This window comes from Chelonoidis abingdonii, chromosome 4 (assembly GCF_003597395.2).
Source record: "Chelonoidis abingdonii isolate Lonesome George chromosome 4, CheloAbing_2.0, whole genome shotgun sequence".
Classification (NCBI taxonomy): Eukaryota; Metazoa; Chordata; order Testudines; family Testudinidae; genus Chelonoidis; species Chelonoidis abingdonii.
In genome coordinates, this window is record NC_133772.1 from 69,449,699 (window position 1) to 69,476,965 (window position 27,267).

The window sequence follows — 27,267 nt, forward strand, 5'->3', positions numbered from 1 at the left end:
AGAAGTAAGAAATGTTGAAATAGGTGCCAAGAAAAGAAACATTAGGCATAAACAAGGGTACTAATGGCGAAACATTAACAGAAGATCGGTAATAGTTAGTAAGGAAATAAGATATGCATGCCTAGCCCAGCTAAACTTATCAGATTCTGCTTCCTTTGTTATCTTGTTAAGTGCTCATCCTTTTATCTGTATAAATAAAATAGTTTGTGTCTTGCATGGTGCTCACATATCTGGGTGTTATTAGCATAGCGCTGTGCTAATAAAACAGAGTGGTCTGACAAACTGTGAGTCCTGAGTCTAACTTTGACAGGCTCCACGACAGTGGTACTTTCTGCCCTTAAAGAATATTAGAATCTTTTCATTTTAATACTACAGATTTGTGGTTATGCTGAAAGTTAGTCTAATCTTTTGTTATATAATTCTTGAAAAAACCTTTCATATTTAGCTGAAATAGGAATCAAGGCTCTCACATTACACAGTATTTTCCTTTCACTCAATATTTAAGAGGGTCTAGTAAAAACAAGTAAGCAGTTTCAAGTATTCCAATTGTTAGTATAGTTCACTAGAATTATCCATTACAGGCAGAGTTCTGCAGACCTAGGTAGTTAAGTCTCTCACCCACTTCCACAGACTTTTTTCCTGAGTAATACAGGATTCAATCCAGTAACTTTCCCTGGATCTGCTTAATTCTGCCTTGGGAAAACCTCCCTGACATGAAGATCATAACCTAAGAGTGAATCTAATGGCACTAAAATCATAAAGGAAATAGGGGCTACAATTTAGAATAGCTGTAGCCAACCATTACTCAAGACGATATTCAGCAAATGAGGTTTCATTTGGGTCCATCAGTGCCAGATACTGGTTTCTCTCCAAGCTGGAGAGAATTTGCTGTGGTAAGCGTGAAGAAGGGCAACCAGCTACAACGTGGCATCAGTTGCAAGTTTTAATTCCTTGCTCTATTCTTAGCAAGAGGAATAGTTCCAAGTAACATTTAGAACAATGGAGGCAATATACTTATTTTAATAGCAGTGGAAATAAAATAAAATGATAGAACAAATGAATGTTTCTTTAAATATAAGGCTTTTAGACATCTGTGTACTGCTAAGCCCCAACTGTGAATCAAGCGTAATTACAAAAATCCATATAGGATTCAGGAAAACATATGCTAATACTTAGTCTTACACATAAAATTTGTGTCACTTACCACAAAGTCAGATAGCAAACAGCATATAAAGGAAAAAATCAGAAACAGTATTTACAAATTTATACTATGTAGTAACTGAGAAATTGCTTGTTAGTAAACAGCAGATTATGAATTATACTACATCCCAAAAGGCATGTATCTGATCATCCTCAGATATTTATTTATAAACTAAGTTGAAAACAGATTGTCTGAAAAATAAAGTTTGTTTCATTTCAAACTTATGCACTCAGTCACCAGAATTTTATGCTATCTGTATATTAATATAAAATGTGCAGGAGCACCTGATCCAACCCAATGGGGTTACATAGGCCTAACTGCAAATTTCATTCATTCATAGCAGAAATTAACAATTGGAAGTCAGTGTGAAAAGCCATTTACACCTTTTGCAAACTTTTCTGTCTGTTGCTAAGTTTTAAATGCTTATATAAAAACAAATCCCCATATCATGTTTGTAATATGATCATAAATAAGAAATAGTTTAAAAATGTAAGATTGATTACCTTAGACTGTCAAGCTGTTTTGCACTTTGGAAAAAAACCACACACAAAATCCTTCCCCCACCCTTCAAAAAAAATCCCTATAGTCCAATCAGATGAAAGTTAGAACTGGCACCAATATTCATGGTAGTTGTCCTGCTGTGGAAAACAAACAATTCATTTACAATATTCAGAAACTGTCTTATGTAGTAGCCCCAGGAAGTTAAACTTCTTTTCTGCCCAACAGTTTTTATTATTTAAAAAAAAAAGTTTGATCAGGTATGACGTGGACAGCGTCCAGAAGGGGCAGGAATATCCAAGACTCTATGTCTGTCTTCATATTCATCAGTATCTGTTGAGTCTTCATCTTCATCCATAGCATATTCATTATGATTAGTTTCCTATAAATAAGACACCCCCATGTTTAATTAAGTACTTAATTGTCTCCTAAATCTCACTTTGATCAAGTGCTAACAACGTAACAAAAAAATTAAAATCAAGATGTCATTTATATCACATTTAAAGTCAGTCTCAGATAAAGACTAGTTACTGTAAATATGAAATACTGCTAAATCAGATTTGTTTTCATATATCAATTTTAGAAAATTTAATTTCTAATCTGTTTAAACTTTTATTCATAAAAATAAAAATAAAATAAAAATAAAATAGACCAGTGAGATCAGAATCTGACTCACTAACTGTTGGAATGGTGTTGAATGATTATAAATTACTGTGGCTGACATGAGTTTGGTAAAGGTTAGTAAGTCTGAATTTGCTGAAGAATTCTGGGAGCGGGTTTTTTGGCACTAGACAGGCTGTATGAAAATTTACTGAAAGTGCTGACATTACACTTGGACACTGACACAATTATGTACTTTGGATGTTTAACCAGGGTCTCTGTATTTGTGCTGATGTAAAAAAAAAAAAAAAAAACCACCACTACAGTCATGGTTAGTCATGTTTACCAAACAGATCACACAAAAAACATGAAAATAGTGAACGAAGAACTAACTGAGCTGGGTTAACTAATCCTGTAGAACCACCAAGAGCTAACCCAAAAAGTAATTAATAAGTTAATAATTAATAAAGTAAATTTCAGCCAGCCTTTAGTCTGTTCATGTTCTAGAAAAACAAGTTACAAAATACTAAAAGGGCATATTTCAGAACATGTAACTTCTTTAAAAAAAAAAGGGGTATATGTATTGGAAAATATTACATGCTCCTTCCTTCACCCTGATTAACATCTGAAAAGGCTTGTAACAGACCAAGTGCTTAAAAAAAATCCAACAAACCCCCCATCCCCCCAAAATAAAGGCCTTCATCTAGAACTGGTAGCTATACCTGCTTTGTTTGCTAATCAGGGCTATGTCTATACAACCGAGGTAAGTCAACCTACGCTATGTAATTCCAGCTACGTACCTGAGGTTGAGTTACTGCAGGGTCTATACCATGGGGGGTCGACAGGAAAAAAATCTCCCATCGACTTACCTTATTCTTCTGGTCAGGGGTAGAGTGGAGGGGTTGACTGGAGAGTGATTTGCCGTCAGTCTGGCAGGTCTTTACTGGACCTGCTAAACTGACCGCTGGTGGATCAATCTAAGACCATCGATCCCAACTGTAGCGTAGACATGCCCCAGGATACTGTGTAGGGCCAATATAGTTACTAAGGGTTTATGCTTGAAAAATTAAGGCTTATTAAAAAAATCCTGGTATAACCTGTCACCTGTGAGAAATTCTTTTAAATAAATAGCTTTGCATTAAAAAACAACAAAAACTAAATCTGGGTTTTACTGGCACTAATACTGCAAATTCTTCCCAGCTGTGGGACAACAAAAATCCCAGCCCATCACTAACAATTGAATTCAATTAGTTCTGTTTTACAAGTATGTAAAAGACCAGAATTTAAGCCACTAGATATGAATTTGAGTGAATACTCTAAAATATCAGTGTACCACTCAACTTTAATATACAATAATCCTCTGCTAAGCATCTGTATCAGAGGCAGAGTCATAAAATCATCAAATCAAATGCAAGTGATTTCTACAACTTGTGGAACAGAAAAGAGGTCCTAGTTTAAATAGGTAACCAAAAGAAAAAAGGGAAAAAGCAGCAATTTATCTGTTATAACTGTGACCTCTGTTGGCACTTTGTATTCACGGTTAACAGCCTAAACCAGTGCTACTTTCCCAAAATAGCTTTTTAAAAAAGTAATCTTCTCCTAATCAATCACGTCACTTGATTGCCCATATTCCTCTTTAGCATTGCCCTGCACATGGGTGCCAGTGTGATTAGCAGCTTCATTTCCCTCTTATGGAATCAGTTGACTCTGGGCTCTTTTTGCTTATTTGTCAATGCAGTTTTGTTTTGCTGCTCTGGATTTTGCAAGGCTTTCTGCTTCCTTTGAGTGTTTAACTACAGGGCCTGAAAAACATTAAACACCCTAAATTCCATTAAACTACCTAGACATAGGACAGTTTACAGATTTTATCAATTTATGTTTACGTCAAAACAAGCTAACAAAAAACTGCCCAGATTCACCAGCTGCTTCCACACCTTAAAGCTAGATAATCATTCAACAGAACAGCAATTTATTGAATTTTTGGAGCTGATGCAGGAGTTATTGGGTGAAATTCCATGGCTTATGTTGTGCAGGGTAGACTAGATGAACATTAAGGTCTGTTTTGACCTTAAAATCCATCAGCTTAAAAGGCCTGGTTAGCACATGTATGGAAACCTCTCTCCTATCGAGAAAAGCAGAGACATTCTTCTGATATAGAAGGAAGCAAACCACAATCAGGTCACACCAAGACAGAAAGAGCTCAAATATGTAACAATTTAGATTTATAAATAAGGGTGTAATTCATCCAATTTCACAGTTACAAAAGTGCCAGTATCACAAGTTACAAAACCATAAAACTAAGTCAGCTGCAGAACATCAAACTCTTTTCTTCCTCAAAGCTCAACTCTGCAATATCCTGCATAAATAGATGTGCCTGGAAGCATGCCCCAAAAGTCCATAGACATGAGCTAGCATCTGGGCTAGAATGTGCAGGTAGAAGCCATTTCAGAATAGCAGACCCCACCTGGAGGAATTACTAGTCTACTCTCATTGTTAAGATGATTGAAGTGCAGTGTTTCCGCCCACTGAAACTGTAACAGAGTGGGAGGGAGGAAAAGGTGGCCCATCAAGCAGGATGGTCCTAACCCACTTAGGGATTCATGGATAAAAATTCAGCATCTTAGCTTCAAGCCATCTTTGATTCAAAATGCAAATTATAACTCCAGTGACATATGCTGAACCTGACAAGCGTGTGCTGCTTGACAGACAGACCATTACTCCACTCAAATTTGTGGATTAACTAAGTGAAGCCCCATATGAAGTGTACACAGTAATCCAAGCATGAGGTGACATTAACATTTAATCATAAGTGATAATTGTTAGATTAAATTAATCTCTTGTGTTATGTTCTCTTGGCTTTACAATCACCCCAAAGAACTCAGAGGAATTCAAATTAGGGGACAAGATTTTTTTTTTTTGGGCGGGTGGGGGTCTGTCTCAATATCTATCTCCATATTTTGTAATTGTTGTTCTTGTCCTTCCCCCTTGTAGGGAATTATCTACATTATAATAATAAGAAATAAAATAAAATTATAAAACTGGAAAAAAAGAAGTGTCATGATTATGGACTCTAGTAAGACCTTTTTCTAGAGAATGTATATTATACTATTCTGTTAGAGCTAATTTCATTCATGTTTTCTGCAAAAAGATTAGGGATAAAAGCCTAGCACAAATGACAATACCACATGTATCTCAGCTTACCATGCGTGCTGTAGACACCTTGAATGTTGGGCACACCATATGAAATCTGGGAATTATGACGTTAAAGAACTTGTCCTTATAGTAGAGACAATGGAAGGTATAGTATCCTTCCATGTATCCTGAAGTAGTGGAAAAGGTAGTACAGCTGGTATATTCGTAAACTCGACCTGGGCTGATTATTGGAAATTCTCCTGCAGACACAAAAAACAATGAAGAGCCATTGGGAGTCTTGAATTAGAAGTAGGTATAAATAGCATATACTTTCTCTTGCAAGATAGTTAAGTTAGAGTTCTGCTGGAATACACAGCTAACAACAAAAGTTTGTGTTTCTGTAACTGTACTATACAAATAAAAAGAACATTCTAGTGACTAGTTATGTTTGCATCACTTTCAGTCACAAGTGAATAGCAGTTTTTTAGAGAACATTGTTCACTAAATCAGAAGTGCCTAACTTGCTGAACAGGAGTCACTATATCAAGCTCAAAGGACAAGAATGCCCAAACAACATGCTGGAGAGGGTGGGGGCAGGGAGAAGAGGTTGTTCTTGTTTTTTTAAGATCAGAACTATTGCTACAAATTATTTCTAAATACAAAAAAAATACTTAAGTCTTCTGACATGCACTTATGCTGTTAACCCTAATACATAGGTAAAAACAGATGGCATTAGAGACTTCAGGATTATTAATATTAATTTGTATTCTCAAAGTGCTTAGGAGCCCCACTCACGGACCAGGACCCCAAAGTGCTGTACAAAAAGACAATTCCTGCCCCAAACAGCTTACAATCTGAGTAATTCAAGAATCTTTAAATGGCTTGACTACTTATACTAATATTAAACTACTGTATATTAATAGACAGATTTGCCCAACAATTTAAAATAGTTAACCAAAAATTATATTCCTTAAGATCCTTTAAAATTGAAGTTAATGTTTAACACTTTCACTTACACACAATGCAATATGAGAAAGTGGAACAGAATGCATGTTTGCTAAAAGAGAAGAGAATAGCCACCATCTTGCATCATTACTGATAATGGCTCCATCAGAAGTTACAGAATTTTCACATTAATCACTGGAATGCTCTAAATGGTAAAACGAAACGCAAACTCTCAGTTTACATACCAACAACTCCAGGACCCTGAACTTCTTCTACATCACCCTTGGCATTGGTTATTCTCCAGTACCGACTGTCCAACTGACAAGCCTTTTCAGGAAGAGCATCTTTGGACATCTCAATTCTATGACCCAAATCAAATATATTTTTTGCTTAGAAATGACTGACTTACATGTCTAAAAACCAACCATAAAATGTTAAAAATACTATCCTATACTCCCTACTGCTTAGAGAAAGTGGTATGTTCTAGTGACCTGTATACAGACCAAAGTAGGAACATCAAAGCACTAATCCCAGCTTTATTATTTCTCTTACCTACCTCTCCTTAACTCATGACAAATATTTCGACAAATGTTTTGTTTGCAAAGTGATATGTGCTATATATTGTTAGTGAAAGGAAACCGCCCCAACAAAGGTACAACGAAAGACTCTTTCCAAGTTTTAAAATAGTCAAATAGCCTATTTAAAGCTATATTAAAATAAATATATTGTATGCTGTACACCAAGCCTCATATGTATACGGTATATAAATTTCTCTATATTTCACCATACTTCTGAGAAGTGTGTGTATGCATGCAACAGTCATATGAGGCTTGAACTCCATACATGACTCTCTCCTGTTATCAGGAAAGATAGCTCATTTGCTTTTCTCACCTGATTCTGTAAGTGAAGAAGTAATGAGGTGGATGTACAGAACTGAGTTCAGGTAGAAAAGATGTGGAGACTGAAACAGTAATATCTCCTGTTGTGGCCACACACTCCTTATCATGAACATACCTGTGCAACAGAAACATAATAAAGAATTGGAAATTTCTTTTGTATGATGTAATCCAATTCCATGAGTTCAATACAAATGCTAAAAGGATATTTTTGAAGAATAAGTTTCCACATGCTACACTAATAGTATTTTGGATTATTAAACCCAAAATTACATAGTTATTCTGTGTGACTATTAGCTCTAAATTAAATTAGTCATTCTTTAGTCTTTGTGAACACACTAGTACAACAGTGCAATACTTGCCTTGAACTATGAGAGTAGACTTTAGAAATGTGTTCATGCAATTCTTCATATTAGGTTGTGTACAAATCTATTTTGGAGATACAACATCTTACAGCATCCTATTAATCTTAGAAGGGGCTATTATACACCAGTGGCTCTCAACCATTCCAGACTACTGTACCCCTTTCAGGAGTCTGATTTGTCTTACATACCCTCAGTGAGGTGAAACTTGGGTATGTCCACACTATAAAATTAAATCCATTTTATAAAAGTTGATTTTTAGATATTGATTTTATACAGTAAATTGTCTATGTCCCCACTAAGCGCATTAAGTCGGCGGAGTGTGTCCTCACTACTATGGTAGCATCGACTTACAGAGTGGGTAGCTATCCCACAGTTCTCGCAGTCTCCACCACCCACTGGAATTCTGGGTTAAGCTCCCAATGCCTGATAGCGCAAAAACATGATTGCAGGTAGTTTTCGGTACATGTCATCAGTTGCCCCTCTTCAGTGAAAGCAACGGCTGTCAATCGTTTCGCGCCTTTTTTCCTGTGTTACCCATGCAGATGCCATACCACAGCAAGCATGGAGCCCACTCAGCTCACCATCATGCACTTTAAATGCTCACTGGTGCTGTTTGCTGACTAGGTCAGACCTCAGCGCAACCAACATTCCCATTGTTATTGCTGCTTGCTGTGCGCTCCATAATATCTATGAGAATAAGGGGGAGACGTTTGTGGTAGGGTGGGAGGTTAAGGCAAACCGCCTGGCGTCCAATTTTGAGCAGCCAGACAGCGGGCCAATTAGAAGAGCACAGCAAGGCGTGCTGCGTATCAGAGAGGCTTTGAAAACCAGCTTCATGACTGGCCAGGCTATGGTGTGATAGTTGTATGTGTTTCTCCTTGATATAAACCCATCCCCTTTGTTGATTTTAATTCCCTGTAAGCCGATCACCCTCTCCCCTTCGAAATAAAGCAATTATTGTTTTGAAACCATGCATGACAGCTTTCTGTTGCTTGGGCCACTTTGTGAAGTGGAGCGGCTGGGTGCCCGGAGCCTCCCCCACATTCTTGGGCATCTGGGTGAGGAGACTATGGAACATGGGGAGAAAGGTAGGCAGTTATACAGTGGATACAACGGGGGGTCTGTGCTCTTGCTGACTTTTCTCAGCACCTGCCTCCGCTCTTCGAGCTAACTTAATTCTTTCCTGGCCTCTGCCACGGAATGCTGCCATGCATTAAGCTGTGCCCTATCAGTGCGGGAGGACTGCATGAGTTCAGAAAACATCAGCACGAGTGCATTTTTTTTTTTCCGCTTTCTAGTCTGCGATAACCTCACGGATGGAGATGATAGGGGGAGCGTAGAATGTTTCTACGCTCTATGATTCTGGGGGGACTGGTCACCTGTGCTGCTGAGTTCGCCATGCTGACCAAACAGGAAATTAAATTCAAAAGTTCCCGGAGCTTTTCCTGTGTATCTGGCTAGTGCATCAGAGTTCTAAGGGCTGTCCAGAGCAGTCACATTGGAGCACTCTGGGATAGCTCTCAGAGGCCAGTACCGTGGATTTGCATCTGCACTACCCCAAATTCAACTGAGCAAAGTCGATTTTAGTGCTAATCCCCTCATTGCGGGAGGAGTATAGAAGTTGATTTTAAGAGCCCTTTAAGTCGATGGAATTGGGTTGGCCGTGTGGACGCATTCATTTTAAAAATCGACCTAACGCGGCTAATTTCAGCCTAACCCCATAGTGTAGACCAGGCCTTAGAAATACAAAAGAGCATCACAGCCCACTATTACCGCATTCTTTTTTTTTTTTTTTTTTTTAACTAAATTATATGGTAAAAGTTAAAGTAATACAATAAATCAATTGGAATATGAATATTGTACTTACATTTCAGTGTACAGTATATAATATAGAGCAGCAGTCCCCAAACTTTTGGGGGTCATGTCCCCTTTTACCCCTGCTCCCCACCTCTCCCAGAGGGGGACTGTGACTCCATGGCGAGAGGGGACCATGGACAGAGGTAAGGGGGCCAAGGCTGAGGACACAGCTGGGGGCGGGGCTGTGGTCAGGGGCCAAGGGAGGGGCAGGAGCAGAGGTGGGGTCAGACAGCCAGGCCTGCAACCAGATGCAGCTCTGCTCCTGGCCTTGCCCCCAGTCTCTGCTCCGGGCTGGGAATGGGGCTGGCATGGGGCCCAGAGTGGAGCTGTGCTGAGGCTGGGGCCGGCGCCAGGAGCTGGAGATGCTGCTGGGGGCAGGACTGGAGCACAGTGGGGGGCAGGGAGGGGCTGAGTGTCACTCCCTCCTCACCCCTGTGGGGGCTGGCATGGGTCCCACCATGCACCCTTGACCCCCAGACCTTTATCCACTGCCCCCTAGGGGGGCATGCCCCACACTTCAGGGACCTCTGATACAGAGCAGTATAAACAAGTCATTATCTGTATGAAATTTTAGCTTGTACTGACTGCTAGTGTTTTTGATGTAGCCTGTTGTGAAACTAGGCAAATATCTAGATGAGCTGATGTACCCCCTTATGCGTACCCCTGGTTGAGAACTACTGTTATAAAACAACCAGGATAAAAACAAAAACATCTAGAGCAGTGCTTTTAGAGCTTCAAGGTAAATCCATCTCCAAATCTTGTTTTTTTTAGAGTATCATAATACATTTATTCAATACAACATTCAGATAGATCATATCACTGAAAGAATCCCTTATTTAAAATAGCAAATGTCATTTGTTTACCAGTTTTGTTGCAGCTGTTTTGGCCTCAGGATATTAGAGAGATAAGGTGGGTGAGGTAATATCTTATTGGATCAACTTCTATTGGTGAGAGACACGTTTTTGAGCTATGCAGAACTGCTCTTCAACAAATTCCTACATGATCTGCAGCTGCATCTTGCTCACTAGCCCACGTATTTTGCACCTCAAGTTCTTGGCAGGCAGATGAGTTAGAGCTGGTATTAATTACAATCCCTTCAGTGTGATGCTACGAGTTCTAATATTCCTGGTAACAAAACAGGACTAGTTTAAGCCTTTTAATTTCTGCAGCTATATCTGTTGTATATACTGCATACCTCTTCTCTCCATCCCCGCCCATTTACCTTCATGTCACACACATGCACACCCAGCTTTTTGAGAAAAAAAATCAGCATTTAAAATAGATTGATTTTCTCTGCCTTATAATTCTGCTGTACTACAGATCAAAGTCACAATACCTGAAAATCTGGTCCCTGATGATGGGATAGCCCCCTGTTACGACATTGTTTACATAAGATGTGAACCACTCCAAATAAGAAGTACCTAGACGCCAAAGAGGGAAAGTTTTACAAGAGCAGGTACACTTATAATTAAACAAGTTACAATATTAACTTTTTTTTTTTTTTAAACATAGGCAATATAAAAGCTAGTAGTAGTATAAACAATTTCTAGACCTCTGTAACGGAGTAACATTCCTCATCCTGCTCTATTCAAGACATTGAACTCTGCTTTTGCTGGGAACTGAATTGTGGCTTAAATGGTTTGCTTGTTATCCTCCACTCTCTGTGTCACAGCTAAAATGAGACTGCATACTCTTCAGGCCAGGAACCATGACTTTCTATTTATATTGTGAAGTACCCTGCACAATTCTGGATGGTTTTATACTTCAACAACTGCCTTTTAGACCTTTGATGGTACTGCATGATTTAAGGAGATGATGGCTTTACAAGTAATGTAATTACTATACCCATTTCCTATGTACTGCACTCCAAAGTTAATCCAATATTCTATTTGCTAAAGCTGGTAGGTCCATTACTGGACCTACAAGCTTGGTTTTGGTTCATAGGTATCTGCATGTATAAACAGGTAAGGTATTAAAGTTTCTAAGAAATCTAGCAAATTTTGCAAGTTTCTGTACTCACACGAACAAAGCTGGAAAGTAGGGTGGAAGAATGTGCAACATGCACACCTGTTACCACCATAAGGCTCAGAGCTCTGGGTTTAATAGGTCACCCAATATAGAAACAGCTTTCCAAAAACCTGCAGTCATCATTTTGAGAACAGTGGGATTTATCAGGATCATAAAAATTCAGTAATGGGACAGATTCAACCTTGTTCATTAAACGGACTCTGTCAAAGTCCTCAAAGACAAGACATTATCCTCTATGTGTGAAATACCCTATAGGTAAGTCAATTAATTCAAGCAACGTATTATGGGTTTTAGTAATGGAAGATCAATAGTTCTTTAAATTTTGGTTTATATTATTGATGTGAAATGTTTATTTTTGAGTTAATGATTTCATAATATTCTATTTCTCCCAAGCTACACAGGGTTGCTGTGTCACAAAACAGTAATTAACACAATTTTCTCATCTCTTGTTCCTAATTTTTTCCTAAAAAGCCAATTAATTATTTGTACCGTCCTGCCATCTTTGGGGCTCCTCTGTTGCTTAGAAGTCTCCAGTAATTTCTCTTCTCCATTTTCCTTCTACTATCACCCACCCAATCATCTTCAACATTTTGTTTTGGTCTTGAAATGCTAGAGTTTGGGGTGCACACTAGCTGTATGATTCACTCTGCAGTTTGAACACTTGGTTTTTATATGAAAGTAGGAAATACTTAGCAGATTAATCTTCTCATCTACATGGAATGTGCTGTGCCATCATACTGGTGAACAACTGGAAGTCATTGTTTCCATAAGGACAAGGCCAACCCAAAGTGATAATTAACACTAGATCACTGTGGTCACTATCTCTAAAATAGCTCATTTTCCTCAAACTGCAAATAATTAGAATAGAACTTTGAACTTCTACAACACTTTTCATCTGAAGATTTCAAAGAACGAGACAGTAAACCTCAACACTCTTGCGAGGAAGACGACAGATAGTGATTTCATCACCCAGCACTGCAATACAGCTACCTCTGGGGTGAAATAAGTGACACGTTTTCCAATACACAGCCACTACAAGTCCAAAATTGCAGGACTAGAAGACTAGGAAGTCTTAATAAGAGTTTCTCTTGCCTTTCCTTTTACCCATAAATGAAAGCATTATGGCAGGGCTCAGTGGGGCTATTACTCATCATTGGTGTTACACTAGAAACAACCTGTGATGCAAGTGAGCATAGATTATGCATATTAATGGAAGTCTAAATTAAGGTACTGTTTTCACTCAACAGGAAAGCAGTTCAGTTAGTTGAAGGCTTTCGTAGCCAATAGCTAGGGCCCTACCAAGTTTTGGTCCATTTTGGTAAATTTCATGATCATAGGATTTTTTTAAAAATAGTAAAATTTCATGATTCATGTGGGCCCAGCTGTGAAGGCAGCGCTGCTGCCAGCAGCAGTACAGAAGTAAGGGTGGCAACACCACAACCCTCCTATAATAACCTTGTGACCTCCCCCCCCGACCTTCTTTTGGGTCAGAACCTCCAGTTTAGAAACGCTGGTCTCCCCTATGAAATCTATATAGTACAGGGTAAAAGTACACAAAAAAAGCAGATTTCACAGGAGAGTTCAGATTTCACAGTCCGTGACATGTTTTTCATGGCCAGGAATTTGGTAGGGCCCCACCAATAGCCTTCAGGAGAAAAGGGGGAGGAGTCGAGAAACTTTCTACTACAGTCCCAGCCCATGTCAACAGAACATCGTAAGGATTCTATAGTCATCAAGTAATGACTCCAAAATCTTCCTCTCCCCTCCTTATGCTTTGAACAATGCAGTTAGAGAACCTGAAAAAATCCAGGAACATTTCTTCTAAATGTAACTATACCCGAAAAGGAAAATTTTCACTGAGAGGTACAATATATATTGAACCTGTAACATGACTGCAAAGGCTACTAAAAATCCCCTCTCCCAGGCTACAGTTCATGGTCTCCGACAGCTCCTCTGATCGTTCCCCTAAAGGTTGCTACAGGTTGTGTCATACTGACCAGTGTGTTGAATAACTCAAAAACAGAGATGTGACGTAACAAGCATCAGTAGGGAAAGAAAATGGTTTTGGAACTGATTTCAATTAATTGTTCAAGTTCCAATACCAGTTATAAGTTTCTCAGCAGTAAGAATACAAGTTTAGTGCTTACTTTGTACAGGTCAAAATGTTGTGCAAATGTACTAAAGAGCTCTCAGCATAGGTATATTTTTTATTAACATATGCAGCTTAAGACAGAATGAAGTGGTTAGATATGCTGGCATCTCTAAACAAGGTATTTTTTGCATGAATATGTCCCCCCTACTTCAACATGCTCTTACCTGTAATGAACATATCAATAGCAGATGGATTACGGGCCATCTGATCCTAAAAATGGAACAAAAATTAAGTGTGTATATTGAAAAGCAGACTGATTTTTTTTTTCTTGACATCCTAAATACCCGACTATTTTCCTAGTATTATCTAGGCCCAAACCTAACTTCTTCAATAGAGCATCCAAATCCCACAATCAGATGTTCAAATCAGTATTTAAGACACAAATGTCTGTCCCATGTGTCTAAGTGCCAAGTTCAAACACACAGCTGGGACATTCCACTAAGGTGATCACATTTGAAAATCAGGCTTAGAATAACCTGAAAACTAACTCCACCTAATTTTTAGAGCTCCTATCTTTATATTCCTTCCTACCAAAGAGCCTGTATTGTCTCAAGAGGAACACAAATATTAACATTTAAATGCCTTCAATTTCTCATAACATACTCCAGGCAAAATAGACATTTAGCATAACATAAAAAAGGTGTACAAGATTTTTTTCAATGTCCCCATCAATGTCAGGTGACTAGAACTCCCATTGCTACACATGAGGAAAATAACTAGCAGATCCCAACAGGTTAAAGTTCTATAATAAAGTCTGTTACTTGATAGTTTCAAGCTCCCGGCATCTTTCTTTATGAATTTGCGCTGAATCCCATGGACAGCTAGAATTAGGTCATCAGTTTCAGCAACTGCTTTTCAAGGGGTTTTAGCTTAATTCCAATTCAAAATTAAGACTCAGGCCGTAGCAAAGGTATCTGTTGTTGTTGCTTGTCATTGCAGTTTTACTGTGATGCCAAGTAATATGTACTGCAATAATTTTAGTACGAGAATAATTAAGAATAATTTATTCTTGAATGTGAGTGACCTTGCTTTTGAGGGTTTCAGATTTAACCTTGGTGTACGTTTTTAAAATGCACAGTTCAGTAAGTAATGTACAACCTGACCAGTTAGAAAGTTCTAACAGAAATATTTTAAAAGTTAGCTTATAAATTGCTAATGCTGCAAACTCAACCTGGAATAGAGAAGTCAAGCTGAGTTCACTCTGTGCGTTTTCCACAGATAGTACAAAATTGACAACTGGAGTTTAGTAAATAATTCTGTTGGTGACAGTGGACAAGCTGCAGGTTCAGCAATGCTAACCAGAGATGGGAATATTTTTTTCTATCAATAAAATAGAACACAGATAGCAGATCCACTTATTAAGAGACAAAGAGTCCCGTGGCACCTTATAGGAAATCAGTGGAATTATACCAGTGCAAGCGAGAACACCCAGACTCCGATATTAGGGTATTGCCATCATTGTAGTATCAGAAGAAATTTTATAAAGCTTTCAACAAGATTAAGTTGTCTGTTTTTTAAGTAACAATGATCTTCTCTGTTCTTTCACTGTAGAGTAAGCATTGTATATTTCCCAAAAAGATCATATCCAAAATTTTCTTTGTTTTGCTGTTTCTAGAAAACAAGTCTATAACTCACTGTCAAAATCCCCCACCATGCAAAACAAAGTTTAAACAATGAAAAAGTGTGACTTGCCAAAACAGACTGGGACAAATTCATGCCTGCCATAATTCTACCAAATTAAATAGATTAGAGCAGTGATGAGTTTGACCCATTATGTCTTAAAATCTACATAAACATTGGCTACAATCATTACTACTGGGGGCATTCTGCACCAAAAAAATTAAAAAGCTGCGCACATTTTAAAATTCAGCAAAATTCCACAGACTGTGTGTGTCAAAACAACACTAAATAATCATGCCAGTTTCCATTATTTTGGTAATTTATTTCAAAATACCTGTCAGCAAGTATGTCTATAACAAGAGAGAGACTCACAAAAATTCGCCCAGGAGTTTAAAAAAAAAACCTATGACAACCCAGTTCCTGTTTCTCTGCCCCTTTCCCCTTCCCTGAGCCCAGTCAGGAGGGCAGACACTCACAACTCCTTACCCACAAAGCCCACCTGCAGGTCCCCCAGCCAGTACACCCAAACATCCTCCTCCTCAGAGCCCAATCGCGGGGCCTTCCCCCAGCCCAGATACCCATACCCCATCCCCAGCTGCAGGATCCCCCTCCACCCCAGAACCAAGGGATCCAGAGGGAGAAACAGACTGATGCTGTCCCAGGCTTGCACAGAGTTTCCTGCGTGCCGCCCTCTCCTTTCCTCAGGGCATGCTGGGAACTGCAGCTGCCAGGAACCCTCTAGCTCTCCCCCCAGCAGAGTCTTCTATGTGCAAGCTGAGCTCTGCCAAGTCCAGTGACCCCTAGTAGCAGTTAGCAGCACTGCAGCCCATTTCTTCGGGGGAAAGAAAATTCTGCATGCACAATGTTAATTTCTGCAAAATTCTGCATTGCGCAGTGGCACAGAATTCCCAGGAGTAACTGCATTACACACTACAGTCACATCACTGTTGTGTTAAACAGTCTTCTTGGGTAATTTTGGTGTACACCTGAGGGCAACTCAAAAGACATTTTTATTTACCAGTTAAATGTTCTCACAGTATACAGAGCATCCACTCATTAAACTGCGCATACTGTATATGTCACGTTTTATAACATGCAAAGGACAAATGCCAGTTCTATCAAAAAGATAGGTTTATAAACAAACATTTCTTCCTTACTGGACATTGGTAGAAGATCTCATATTTATTACGACCCTCCACACTCTCCAGTGCCATGTATTGACTCAGCCCAGTGTGAATGCAAAAGGTTAGAGGAAGACATTGTTTCAAACCAAGACGCTGCTGAAATCCCCCAGCTGCTGTGTCAATATCCAATAAATCCTCTGAACGATAGTGATTGGATAGTGCCATACTTCCCATCAACCTTAGAAGGAACAACAAAAACAGAAATAATGAACACTTGATTAACAATGCAAAGATAGCTTTTACTCTTTACTCAATGAACAACAACTCATTCTAAGGTCTAATTCTGCCATCTAGGCATAATACTTATACCCAGAGAAATGTGAATTGTAATGGTTTCTACAGAATCAGGTCCTCAATTCGTAACACCAGCCTTACAGATTTCATTTTTGTTTTAAGAAAAAAATGAAGCGATTTTAACAAATATTGTCTTGCTCATTTTCCATGCTTAGCACAGGAAGAAAGGGAGTTCTGGAACACTCCGGTGGCTGCCAGTTGCCTCAAGTTAAAGCAGCCTAGGACATCTGTTCTACATTGAAATAGTGTAATAGGGCAGCTTCACAAGGCAGAAACTGGGACTATACTCTGCACTTCAACTTTTGCATCAACTCCTTTCAGTACTAAAAGGAATATTCATGAATACTTAGTTTCTACAGGCCAAGAAATTATCAACTTTAGTAACATATTTGAAAAGACACATTGTTACCTAAAAGAAAAGAACAGGAGTATTTGTGGCACCTTAGAGACTAACTAAGGTGCCACAAGTACTCCTGTTCTTTTTGCAGATACAGACTAACACGACTGCTACTCTGTAATTGTTACCTAGATTCATTCACAAAATGAGTTGAGACTGAAGCCAGATGTAAGAAGTTAATAAAATTCAACAACTTTGCTCATCCCTTAAGAATAGTTATAGAAACAAGTCAGCAATTATTTTAACAGATATATATTTATGGATCTGCACTTAGGGTTTACATTGACTTGAAAATTATTCAGTTACATTTGGAAGGAAAAGAAAACCCCCGTGAAGCACGCTTCTCTTTTTCATCAGTAGAATCTGAAAAATAGTTCACATTTAGCTGGCCAATCTGCCACAGGTTATAAATGCACACTAAATCAAAAAAAGCAGACACCTAAAATAATCATGAAAACTTTGACATGTAGTGTTAAACACCACAACATTTTGTAGATTACAGCATTCTCATTCTTTTCTGGCACAATTTGATGGACATTCTCCAGTTGCTCTCTATACATACAAATATTTCCAATACAGATGGGCTGGTGAGAGACGTGTTTGTTGGAAGACATTGGAAAGAGCTTTAATTCTAATGCAACATAACTGGCAACTGGTGGAGTGGAAAGGAGAGAGAATCACACAGTGCCTAGTTCAAGGTATCTGTATTCCAGCTAAGAACGAAACAAAGAAGTCAAGAGAGATTTCACACTTTTAGCTTGCTTTAAAATAAATTAAAAAAAAAAAGTAGGGAAAGGTTAATAGGATAAAAACGTGAACTGTCTTAGCATGCAGCCCTAGTTACTCCAAAGCATTGCTTAAGCATGACTACACTCTTATGTTGCAGGTAAACAGCTTTGGAAATTTCTGAAGTGTCAAGAGCAACACTGACCAGATCCTTCAAGAAGCTGTTTTATGTCTTTCACTATTTTCTCATAAAATGTGCAGTTTGGATACATTAGTAATATTAAGCCAGGATTTAATAGCTCTTGAGGGTCATACTAGGACAGCATTTCCAGAAGTTTTTACTATTTCCTAACCAGTTCCATTACATCAATGCTTGATACTTGGCTTTTGTTAAATCACTGATTTGCCCACAGAGGGAAGATTTTCAAAGGGGAACAAGGCATGTCACTCTCATTGCCTAATTCCCTTTTGAAAATCTCTTCTAGAATACCTACTTGTAAATAGTTCAAGTCATCCTCATGAATATGCAGAACTGGTTACTTTTTACACACCTGGGGCTGGGGTTGGGGGGAAAAGATACCAAAAAAGGCTCAAGCTGCCACCCATTGAGAAGTTAGAGGTGCTACAAACATGCAAAAGCCAACTCAAAACACACACACACCCCACAGATCCCCATCTTTTCTCATCAACATACCATTCTTGGCAGTATTTCTACCACTGATGTCACTTTCCCTCAAATACAGCCCAGTGTGCTAAACATGAGAGGCTTGAAGGTGCACAATATGCAATTATGTTTAGTCACTTGTTTAAGATATCAAGAATTGTCAGTTTTACATTTCAGGGAGACTTCATCTTTTCAGTAATACGGAAAAAAAAATTTAAAAATTATATTTTGTAGGATGCAAAATTTCTATTCTATTCTCCTACTTTGCTGGTAGTTCCACCTCCACACTTAAGACTATTCTTGTATTGCCAGGTCTGGAAATTAGTTCCCTAACCATTTTATACCATTTATTCTGCAAATTCTTGTACAAAATAGGCTAATTCTGCTCTCAATTACAACACAGAGAATCCAGAGTAACTCTGTAAATATTGGCGTAATTGAGGGCCATAAATATCCACGGCTAAAATTTTGTTAATTATGAAGGGTAAAACTTTCCAAAAGAATTGAAGTCCCATTTTCAAAAGTGACTTGGGCATTTAGGATCCTAGCTCCATTGCAAAGGAACTTAGATGCCTAGGTCCCACTGCTAAGGCACAGCTGACAGTGGGACATAAGTTCTTGTGAAGATTTCACCCAAAGAACACAATAGCTAACTTCAATTCCATATATAATATTTTGCATAGCCTGCTCAGCAGGCATTGCAATCCTCACTCCATGTCTCAGTTTAACTGAACTGGCCACCATGAAGAAAAAGAAATAATTAAATAACAGAACTGATAGTAGGTTTAACTCCTTACCCAGGAACAACTAGTTTCTGTCCATTATGAATACGAAATGAACACCGATAATCATCAGGGAGTTTGCAACCTATTTGTGCTTCCACAGCATCTAGGTCGTCTTCCTGCACACTATCTGCAAACACATTAAAAACAGATTTTTTTAGGTGGCATCTTCAGACAAGAGAAAACTGTTGCTTCAGAGATTCTCTCAATAAATTGGGTCCTGCTTAAAGTACTTTATTTTGTATAAACCCCTCTTAAAATCCAATTGGATAATGCCTGATAAAAATTGGTGGCTCTCTTAAGACAACGAGAGAGAAATGTTGCTTTTATTTACACAGTTGCAACCCCTTTGGCTTCAATGCAACCTAAATCATTTCACTGGAGCTGCATTGCTGTAAATCAGAGCAGAATTTGGCCTAACTAAATGTTCAAGTTTTTCAGCTATGCTATAGTGGCATCAGCAAATGAACAACTAGAAAGTTTTTCGTAATATCTAATCTAAATTTCTCTCACTGCAGATTGAGCCCATTACTACTACTTCTACCTTCAATGGACAAGAAGAACTACTGATCACGATCCTCTTGATAACAGTCCTTAATATATTTGAAGACTGTTAATCAGGTCCTCCCTCAGTCTTCTTTTCTTAGACTAACCATGCTCAGTTTTTAACCTTTCCTTAAAGATCAGGTTCTCTAAACCCTTTATCAGTTTTACTGCTCTCCTCTGGATTCTCTCCAACATGTCCACATCTCTCCTGACGTGTGGCATACAGGAGTGGACATAGTACTCTAGCTAGGGACTCACCAGTGCTGAGCAGAACAAGACAGTTACCTCCTGTGCCTTACATATGACATCTCACACCCCAGAATATTTGCCTTTTCACAACTGCATCACATTGTTGATTCATTCAGTTGTGACCCATTAGGACCCCCCAGATCCTTTTCAGCAGTACTATCACCCAACCATTTACTTCTCATTTTGCAATTGTGCATTTCTCTTCTTAAGTGTACTGCTTTTCACTTGTCTTTACAGAATTTCATCTTGTTGATTTCAGATCAATTCTTTAATTTGTCAAGGTTGTTTTGAATCTAATCCTGCTCTCCAAAGCACTTGTAACCCCACACACTTGGTATCATGCCTAAGTTTTATAAGTGAACTCTCAACTCTATTATCCAAGTCTTGAAATGACAATATTAAATAGTACAATCACACTATTATGACACCCTGACAGCCATCAAAATGATATCCCTATTTAATTACAGGCTAGGTGCAGTACAGCAAAAGCAATGTAAGTTTCCTCATTGCATGGCATCTCTTATGCAATAAGAATGCAGTTAAATTTTCACAATAATTCAATCTTTGGCCTCTTTGCTGAGGCTACCAATGAATATAGTGCTTTGTGCAACCTGGACATTCATCCTCTGGAAATTGGGCTTAGACAAACACACACCACGTTTAATATAGGCCAATAGCCACAAGACCGTATTTACTACTGGTGAATGTAGCGACCAGGGAGGGGTTTGAACCAGACACCTAGTTGTGAAAGACTAGCCAGATACAAGAAAATCCACAAACAACAAAAAGTAGTTAACATGGGGTTAAGGTTGCAAGACCTCAACCCTATTTTAGGTACTAATGTGGCTCCTATTACTGCAGTATGCAAGTTCCTTGATCTTTAATGTACTTATACTCAACACCTCTGAGGTAGGAAGTGCTATTATCCCCATTTTACAGATGGGGAAATGTCACAAAGACACATTAAGTGACTTGTCACAGAGGGAGCGTGTGGTATAGTAGAGAATTGAGCCCAGGTTGTCTCAGACTAGCAGCCTAGCCATCTGACCGTCCTTTCCTCTACACTACCGAGCTCTTCATGTCCTTCTAGAACAGTAGTCCCCAACCTTTTTCATCTGGTGGGTGCCAGACGACAAGCCCCAGAGGACCGTGGCGGCAGACGAGCATCCGCCAAAATGCCGCCAACAAGCGGCAACGTCAATAGGTGTCGTCGGAAAAATACCGCCAACAAACAGTGTCATCCAGAGGCGGTGCCGCCGCCAAAAATCAGCAGCATTTTGGCGGCGACGCCTCTGCATGATGCAGCTTGTCGGCGGCATTTTGGCAGATGCTCATCCGCCAGCCCATAAGTGGGCGCACTTAAACAGTCCAGCAGGTGCCATGGCGCCCGTAGGCACTGCATTGGGGACCCCTGTTCTAGAACATGAGTTTGTTGTGATTGTCAAAGGAGCCTAAGAGAGTTAGGCAGCCAAGTTCCCTTAGGCGCCTTTGAAGATCTCAGCCTAGATTCCTAGAATTCAAACATTCCAAAACAAAGACGTAGAGTTAAGAATATTTACATAGAAAAATCAAGATACAAATACTAGAAAAACAGGAAATGCAGAGTAACACTTCCCACACAGTAGCCAGGCAACCTTAAATTAGGCCCTTTTGATCCCTACCCTAAGGATTCAGTCAGGGAAATTATAATACCTCACCCCATCTCAGGCTTTTTAAAACCTGATCTCGGCTACCCGATTACAAGTCATCCCCAAGTTAACAGTGCTACAGAGAGCACAGTGAGGGGTCTGCAGGAGTGTATGAACAGAAGTGCCAATTGGGTGCTGAGGAAGGCACAGAGGAAGTAGCCAGGTTTTGTCACTGCTCTAGAATCTGTTCTGTCTACCAACAGTTTCCTAGCTGAATTTACGATGTTTGTTTTACCAATGACACTTAGTGGGCCTGACTACTTGAAAAATCATCCCCCTTATTCTCCTCCTCCACCCCTTCTGGTGATAATTCTTAAAACACTTATGCCAATTTAATAGAGAAGAGGCTAGCAGCAAATCACTCTTGTGGAGGGGCTCAACTTTGGACCTTGCTTCACATCTTGGTTCACTTGACCCTGGATTTGAAAGCCTTCAGGACAGGAAATGGGCCCACATGTTCTCTCAGACTTGCCCAAGAAGTTTGGGAAATCAGTGAGGAACAGAGGGAAGGCTAGGACCATGTCTAAGATTTGGGATAATCTTTTTTGGAGTTCAGTTAAAAGTTGGTACTTTTGCTTATGAAGGGCACCTAGATTATGCAGTGGATGTAAAACTTTATAACTATACAAATATATCTTGGCTTTAAAAACAAAAATAATGTTTATACAATACCTTTTAAAGAACCAATCATCCGGGGACATCGCTGTCCCAAGTATCTCTCTATATCATCCCATGCTTTTTTAAGTGTAGCATAATACTGAATATACCTTCCTAAATCAGAGTAAATACTTATGAAGATAGCCTTCCAGCTCTGCTTTCTCCGAGTCTTCTCTGCCCTGAATAGACAAGAATAAAAATATGATAAGTTTCTAGTCTAACAAATTCACTTTAAAAACAAAAAAGGTATTGCTTAGGCAGTTAGGGTTCTGCTAAGTCAACATTATGTTATAATAGTGTACATAGATACACTTCAGCCCTGTGAAGGTACAGATGTTCAACTAATTCATGGAACTATTCAAATTTTTAATTTCCTTTGCAAGTAACTACATTTCAGCCAGTCATCTTTTCTTTAGAGGACTATGGGCCATTATTAAATTCAGGAACTTGTAGAAAACTAAATCAGATCAATTTAACATGCATGTGCAGAAGGCATTTAAGTTTTTTTTTAAAAAACGTCCAACCCTGCTGTCCTCTCTCAATTTTGCCTAAATAAGGACTACGGGACCAGAAACCGGGTCACAAAACATAGAGGTGACAATTAAAATAAAGATTTCATGCATAGATGAGATTTTATTTTCCAAAGAGCACCTCCTGCAATAAAAAGAAACAAAGCCCATTATAAATTGAGACAAATAGCAGGGGATTCAGCTTTTACTTATTTGTAGAACAGCAATGAACATTTCGGTATTTAAGTCACAAATAAACTCAGTATTCAGAGAGTTCACAATCTAAAAAACAGATACAGAGAAGACAGGACACATTAAGAAACAGAGAAGGTAATAACTTGGAAGGTTTATTAAATTATTATCAGTTCATTCCTGTATACATCATAAAAGAGAAGTCTCTGAAAGAGCTGAGTGAGGAAAAGGTGGTGGGAGCATAGTTAGAGAAAGCATGTGGCCTTATTTAAAGTTTTCAAAATAGTTCCCATAAAAATCAGACTTAAAGAACAACTACTCATCAAAGTAAGTAACACTGAAAATGAACTCCCAAAACAATTATCTCCTTAGGCCTTTTTATACAAGGACAGAAGTTGAAGACGAGACTAGCATGCCAGGCACTGCCATTTAGGAGGCTCAAATACAATGATATGGCCCATCCACTAACGCTGAAAGACTGAAAATTCTACCAGGACTGAGTGTTCCTGAGCTGCTAGAGGGCTGGAACCAGTGGCAGATTAACACAGTCCAAGGCACCCCTGCCCAGAGGCCCCGGGCAATTTGGGGGCCCCTGTAGGAGCACTGGAACCTGTGTAAAAGTGTGTGTCGGGGGGGTCCACATGACAACACAGGTGCTGGAATTGTGGCCCTGCCTCCTGATCAGGCCAAATGCTGGGCTGTGATAAGAACTATCCAGGAAGCCTGAGCTGCTGTCGGGAGCCTCAGACCCTCTGCCTGCCCTGAGTGGAGGGTCGGGTTGGCAAGAGCAGCCCCTGGCCCAGGTACTCACACCCCAGGGTGCACCACCCAGGGCAGGTGGAGGGTTCAGGGCTCCCCACAGTGGCCTGGGCTCCCCTAGGTGGTTCTTACCACTGCCAGGCTCTGGCTTCAGGCCTGGCCGGGGGCAGGGCCTCGGAGGGGGAAGAGGAGGAGCAGAGCCCCATGGTGAGTGAGAGCTAAGGCCAATCTTAGCCTCCAACCAGGAAGAGGTTGGCACCACTAGCAGAGGCTGTGCTTTATAGTTGGGGAAATGACTATCACCTTATCAGCTCCCTTGCTGTGAAGCACAGCCCCTGCCATGCCTGCCTGAGGCTACTACACCCATGTTAAAAAGTAGGCAGGCATGGCCCTCCCACATTTAAAAGTGGGGAGGGCCATGGCCACGCTGGTCCTCTCTGGTTCCAGCCTCTTTGGCCCCCTAGAGTGTTGGGGGGCTCAAATGTTCTTTATGCCCAGGGCCCCAATAAATCTTAATTCGCCTCTGGCTGGAACTGTTGACTGATCAACTGAGGAGCAAAAGTAATTAGCTTTCTTAAGAGAGTTCTTAGTCAAAAGGATGCTGTGACGGGATCCCCCTAGGATGTCACCTGGAACTGGGGTTCCACTGAGCCCTCTGACTCACCAGCCTGGGCTCCTTCTCACCCAGTCCTGCTGTGACAAACTGTAGACCGCTCTCAGTCCTACACTCCCACGAGCATTCACACAAGCAGGGACACACCCAGCAGCAGCAGTTACCTGCAGGCTGACCAGCCACAGCGTGAACCAACAATAGAGAGGCTACCGCCAAAATAACCCCAGCTTCCCAGCCTAGGACTCCAGAGCTGTACCGCCCTTCCCTGGTCAAAACTCTGGCCAACATGAATTTATTACCGGGTTCACCCTTCCCCCAGTGTGGAGAGGAATATGCAACAAGCTTGTGTTAACCAAGTTGAGATTTTTCACCAAACACTGCACTTAAAGGCACACTGGTTTAGATTAAAATATAAAACAAGTTTATTAACTATAAGAAGATATATTTTAAGTGACTATAAGTACACCGCTACCCTGATATAATGTGAACAGATTTACTGCATTATATCCGAATTCGTGTTATAGAAGTGCTCCGGGGGAGCGGGCCTGCACACTCCGGTGGATCAAAGCAAGTTCGATATAACATGGTTTCACCTATAATGTGGAAAGATTTTTTGGCTCCCGAGGACAGTTTTATATCAGGGTAGAGGTGTAATAGCCAATAGATCAAAGTGAATTACCTAATAAACAAAGTCGCAAACTAAGCCTAAGATACTAGAAAGACTGGATATGAATCAGCAATTTCTCACCCTGATGATACAAGCAGGCCTGCAGATTCTCAAGGCACAAGCTGCACTTGTTTTGCAGCTTGGGCTTCTCAAGTCCTTTCTTTTCCAAGTTTTTCCATATGGTGGGAATCCTATGTTTCAAAATCAGTTCCCAGCCCAGCTTGTGGTAAAATACAGGTACCCAAAATGGAGAATAGTGTCTTGTGGTCTGGTCACATGCCTTTGCATGCCCTTCTGAGTCACAGCAGCCATTAATTACAGACTGTCTGCAGCATTCTCAGGAAGGCTCACCAGGTCGGGGATAAGCTTTGCTTAAGACCTACTGTTTTTCCTAATGGCACATTAGCTGGTTGTGAAGGGCCCATTCAGGGTATCTAGACTGGAACATCTCGCCTAGTGGGTGTCACCCTAGTGTAACTACATTTGAAATACAGATACATAGTAAGTATTCATAACTTTATATACAAAAATGATACACATACAAATAGGATAATTGTATTCAGCAAATCATAACTTTTCCAATGACACCTCACAACTCATCTTGTACAAATTGCATCATCATTATGTCATAATCATCATAATCGTCCCCCCATGATGAATATGGGGTGTAGTGTTACAGATGCCATCTTGGTAGAAGCTGAGGGGGGAGGACTGGCAAGACTGGGTATGCATGAAGGGAAACAATTCTCCATTTTGTATATTTCCACTAAGTTGCTTTTAGGCTGTTCTATTCAAAATGGGCAGTTTCTTGTCTCTCATGCAGCTTTCGGATGCGGAAATAACAGGTTAGTTATATTTTAGAGGGAAGGCCATTTCCAAATACTACAAAGCATGTAAAAGTTAGGAAATGCTTTTGCGTTTACCAATTCTTAGTTTGAATGAGAACATGTAAATAGAATACAATATCCATTTGCAAAATGGAAATATTCACAGCCATTTTATTTTCAGAGATTGCAAGTAAAGTGACAGTGACTGTAATTTTATGTGCCCTCCATTCCCCATGTTCACTCACTCCATGTGTCCTCATTTGCTGAGTTTTGCCTACATTTAGGTCCCAATCTAATTAGAGTCTCTGACCTCTGCATCTGTGCAGCACTTCAATTAAATCAATGGAATATCATCCATGCAAAGCATTTGCAGGATCATTGTCTTAGTTGGTAAGTTCTCTGGAACAGGGACATCATCATCAAGGCGGTGAGTCTGTCACAGAAGTCACGGATTCCATGACTTCTGCAGCAGCTGCTGCTGGCCCAGGGGCTGCTCAAGCCAGGCAGCCCCTGGGTCTGCAGCAGCAGTTTGGGTGTGTGGGAGGAGTCTCAGAGCTGCGGGTAGGGGTTTGGGAGGTGCAGAGGTGTGCTCACCTGGGGTGGGGGAGCACCTCTACAGCTCCTACATGGCAGAGAGGTCTCCACACTGCCCATGTCTGCACGCCCCGCCCCCACAGCTCCCCCTGGGAGCTGTCCTGCCCTGGCCCCTGCCTCCGCCACTTAGAAGCTGCAGGGATGGAGCTGGTAGGAAGCCCCACCCTCAGCATCAGCAGGGCTCCCGGATCATCTCTCCCAGCACCCCCGAGCACCCCGCCCCACACACACAGCCTAAAACACTGCCTTAATCATCATCATCTGTCTGAAAAGCACCACAGAAAATTGTGGCACTGTGTAAAAATTACCTGAATTGCTCCCTGAATCCATCTCCATTCCTACAGAAGAGGCCAAATCCACCATGTAACAGAAGTAACAATATTAAACAAATCTCTAGGACTATCTTCCAGAGCTAACATTAACTTTGTTCAGTTGATATCAAAGTACAGCTGATCTCACAACTTCTGTTAATATTGGATCTACAAAGCATTACTTAGAGACCACGAGAGGCTATGAAGCATTTTGCAATGTTATTCTGAAAGATCCAAGGCAAAAACAGTGCTGTTAACCAAATGAGCTTGTTAAAAAACTGCTGCAAACTATTTTTTTTTTTTTAAAAGAAAAG

General features: G+C 40.0%; 1 protein-coding gene across 2 annotated transcripts in view; it reads right to left on the reverse strand.

Moving 5' to 3' along the window:
- Positions 1-925: 925 nt before the first annotated feature.
- Positions 926-27,267, reverse strand: part of FBXO3 (F-box protein 3) — a 30,132-nt gene continuing 3,790 nt past the window's right edge. Inside the window, exons 3-12 of one of the 2 annotated variants that reach the window (XR_012655767.1) lie at positions 22,497-22,660; positions 19,357-19,471; positions 16,452-16,656; positions 13,839-13,884; positions 10,831-10,915; positions 7,268-7,390; positions 6,622-6,737; positions 5,501-5,691; positions 3,169-4,101; positions 1,941-2,081 (exon numbers count right to left, since the gene is read on the reverse strand). Coding sequence is in view for 1 of the 2 variants with exons in the window: in XM_032770691.2 (XP_032626582.1) it covers positions 1,956-2,081; positions 5,501-5,691; positions 6,622-6,737; positions 7,268-7,390; positions 10,831-10,915; positions 13,839-13,884; positions 16,452-16,656; positions 19,357-19,471; positions 22,497-22,660 (1,171 nt within the window). In the remaining variant the exon portion in view is untranslated. Of the gene's footprint in view, positions 2,082-3,168; positions 4,102-5,500; positions 5,692-6,621; positions 6,738-7,267; positions 7,391-10,830; positions 10,916-13,838; positions 13,885-16,451; positions 16,657-19,356; positions 19,472-22,496; positions 22,661-27,267 lie in introns of both variants that reach the window. The other variant, XM_032770691.2, reaches the window with a different exon arrangement.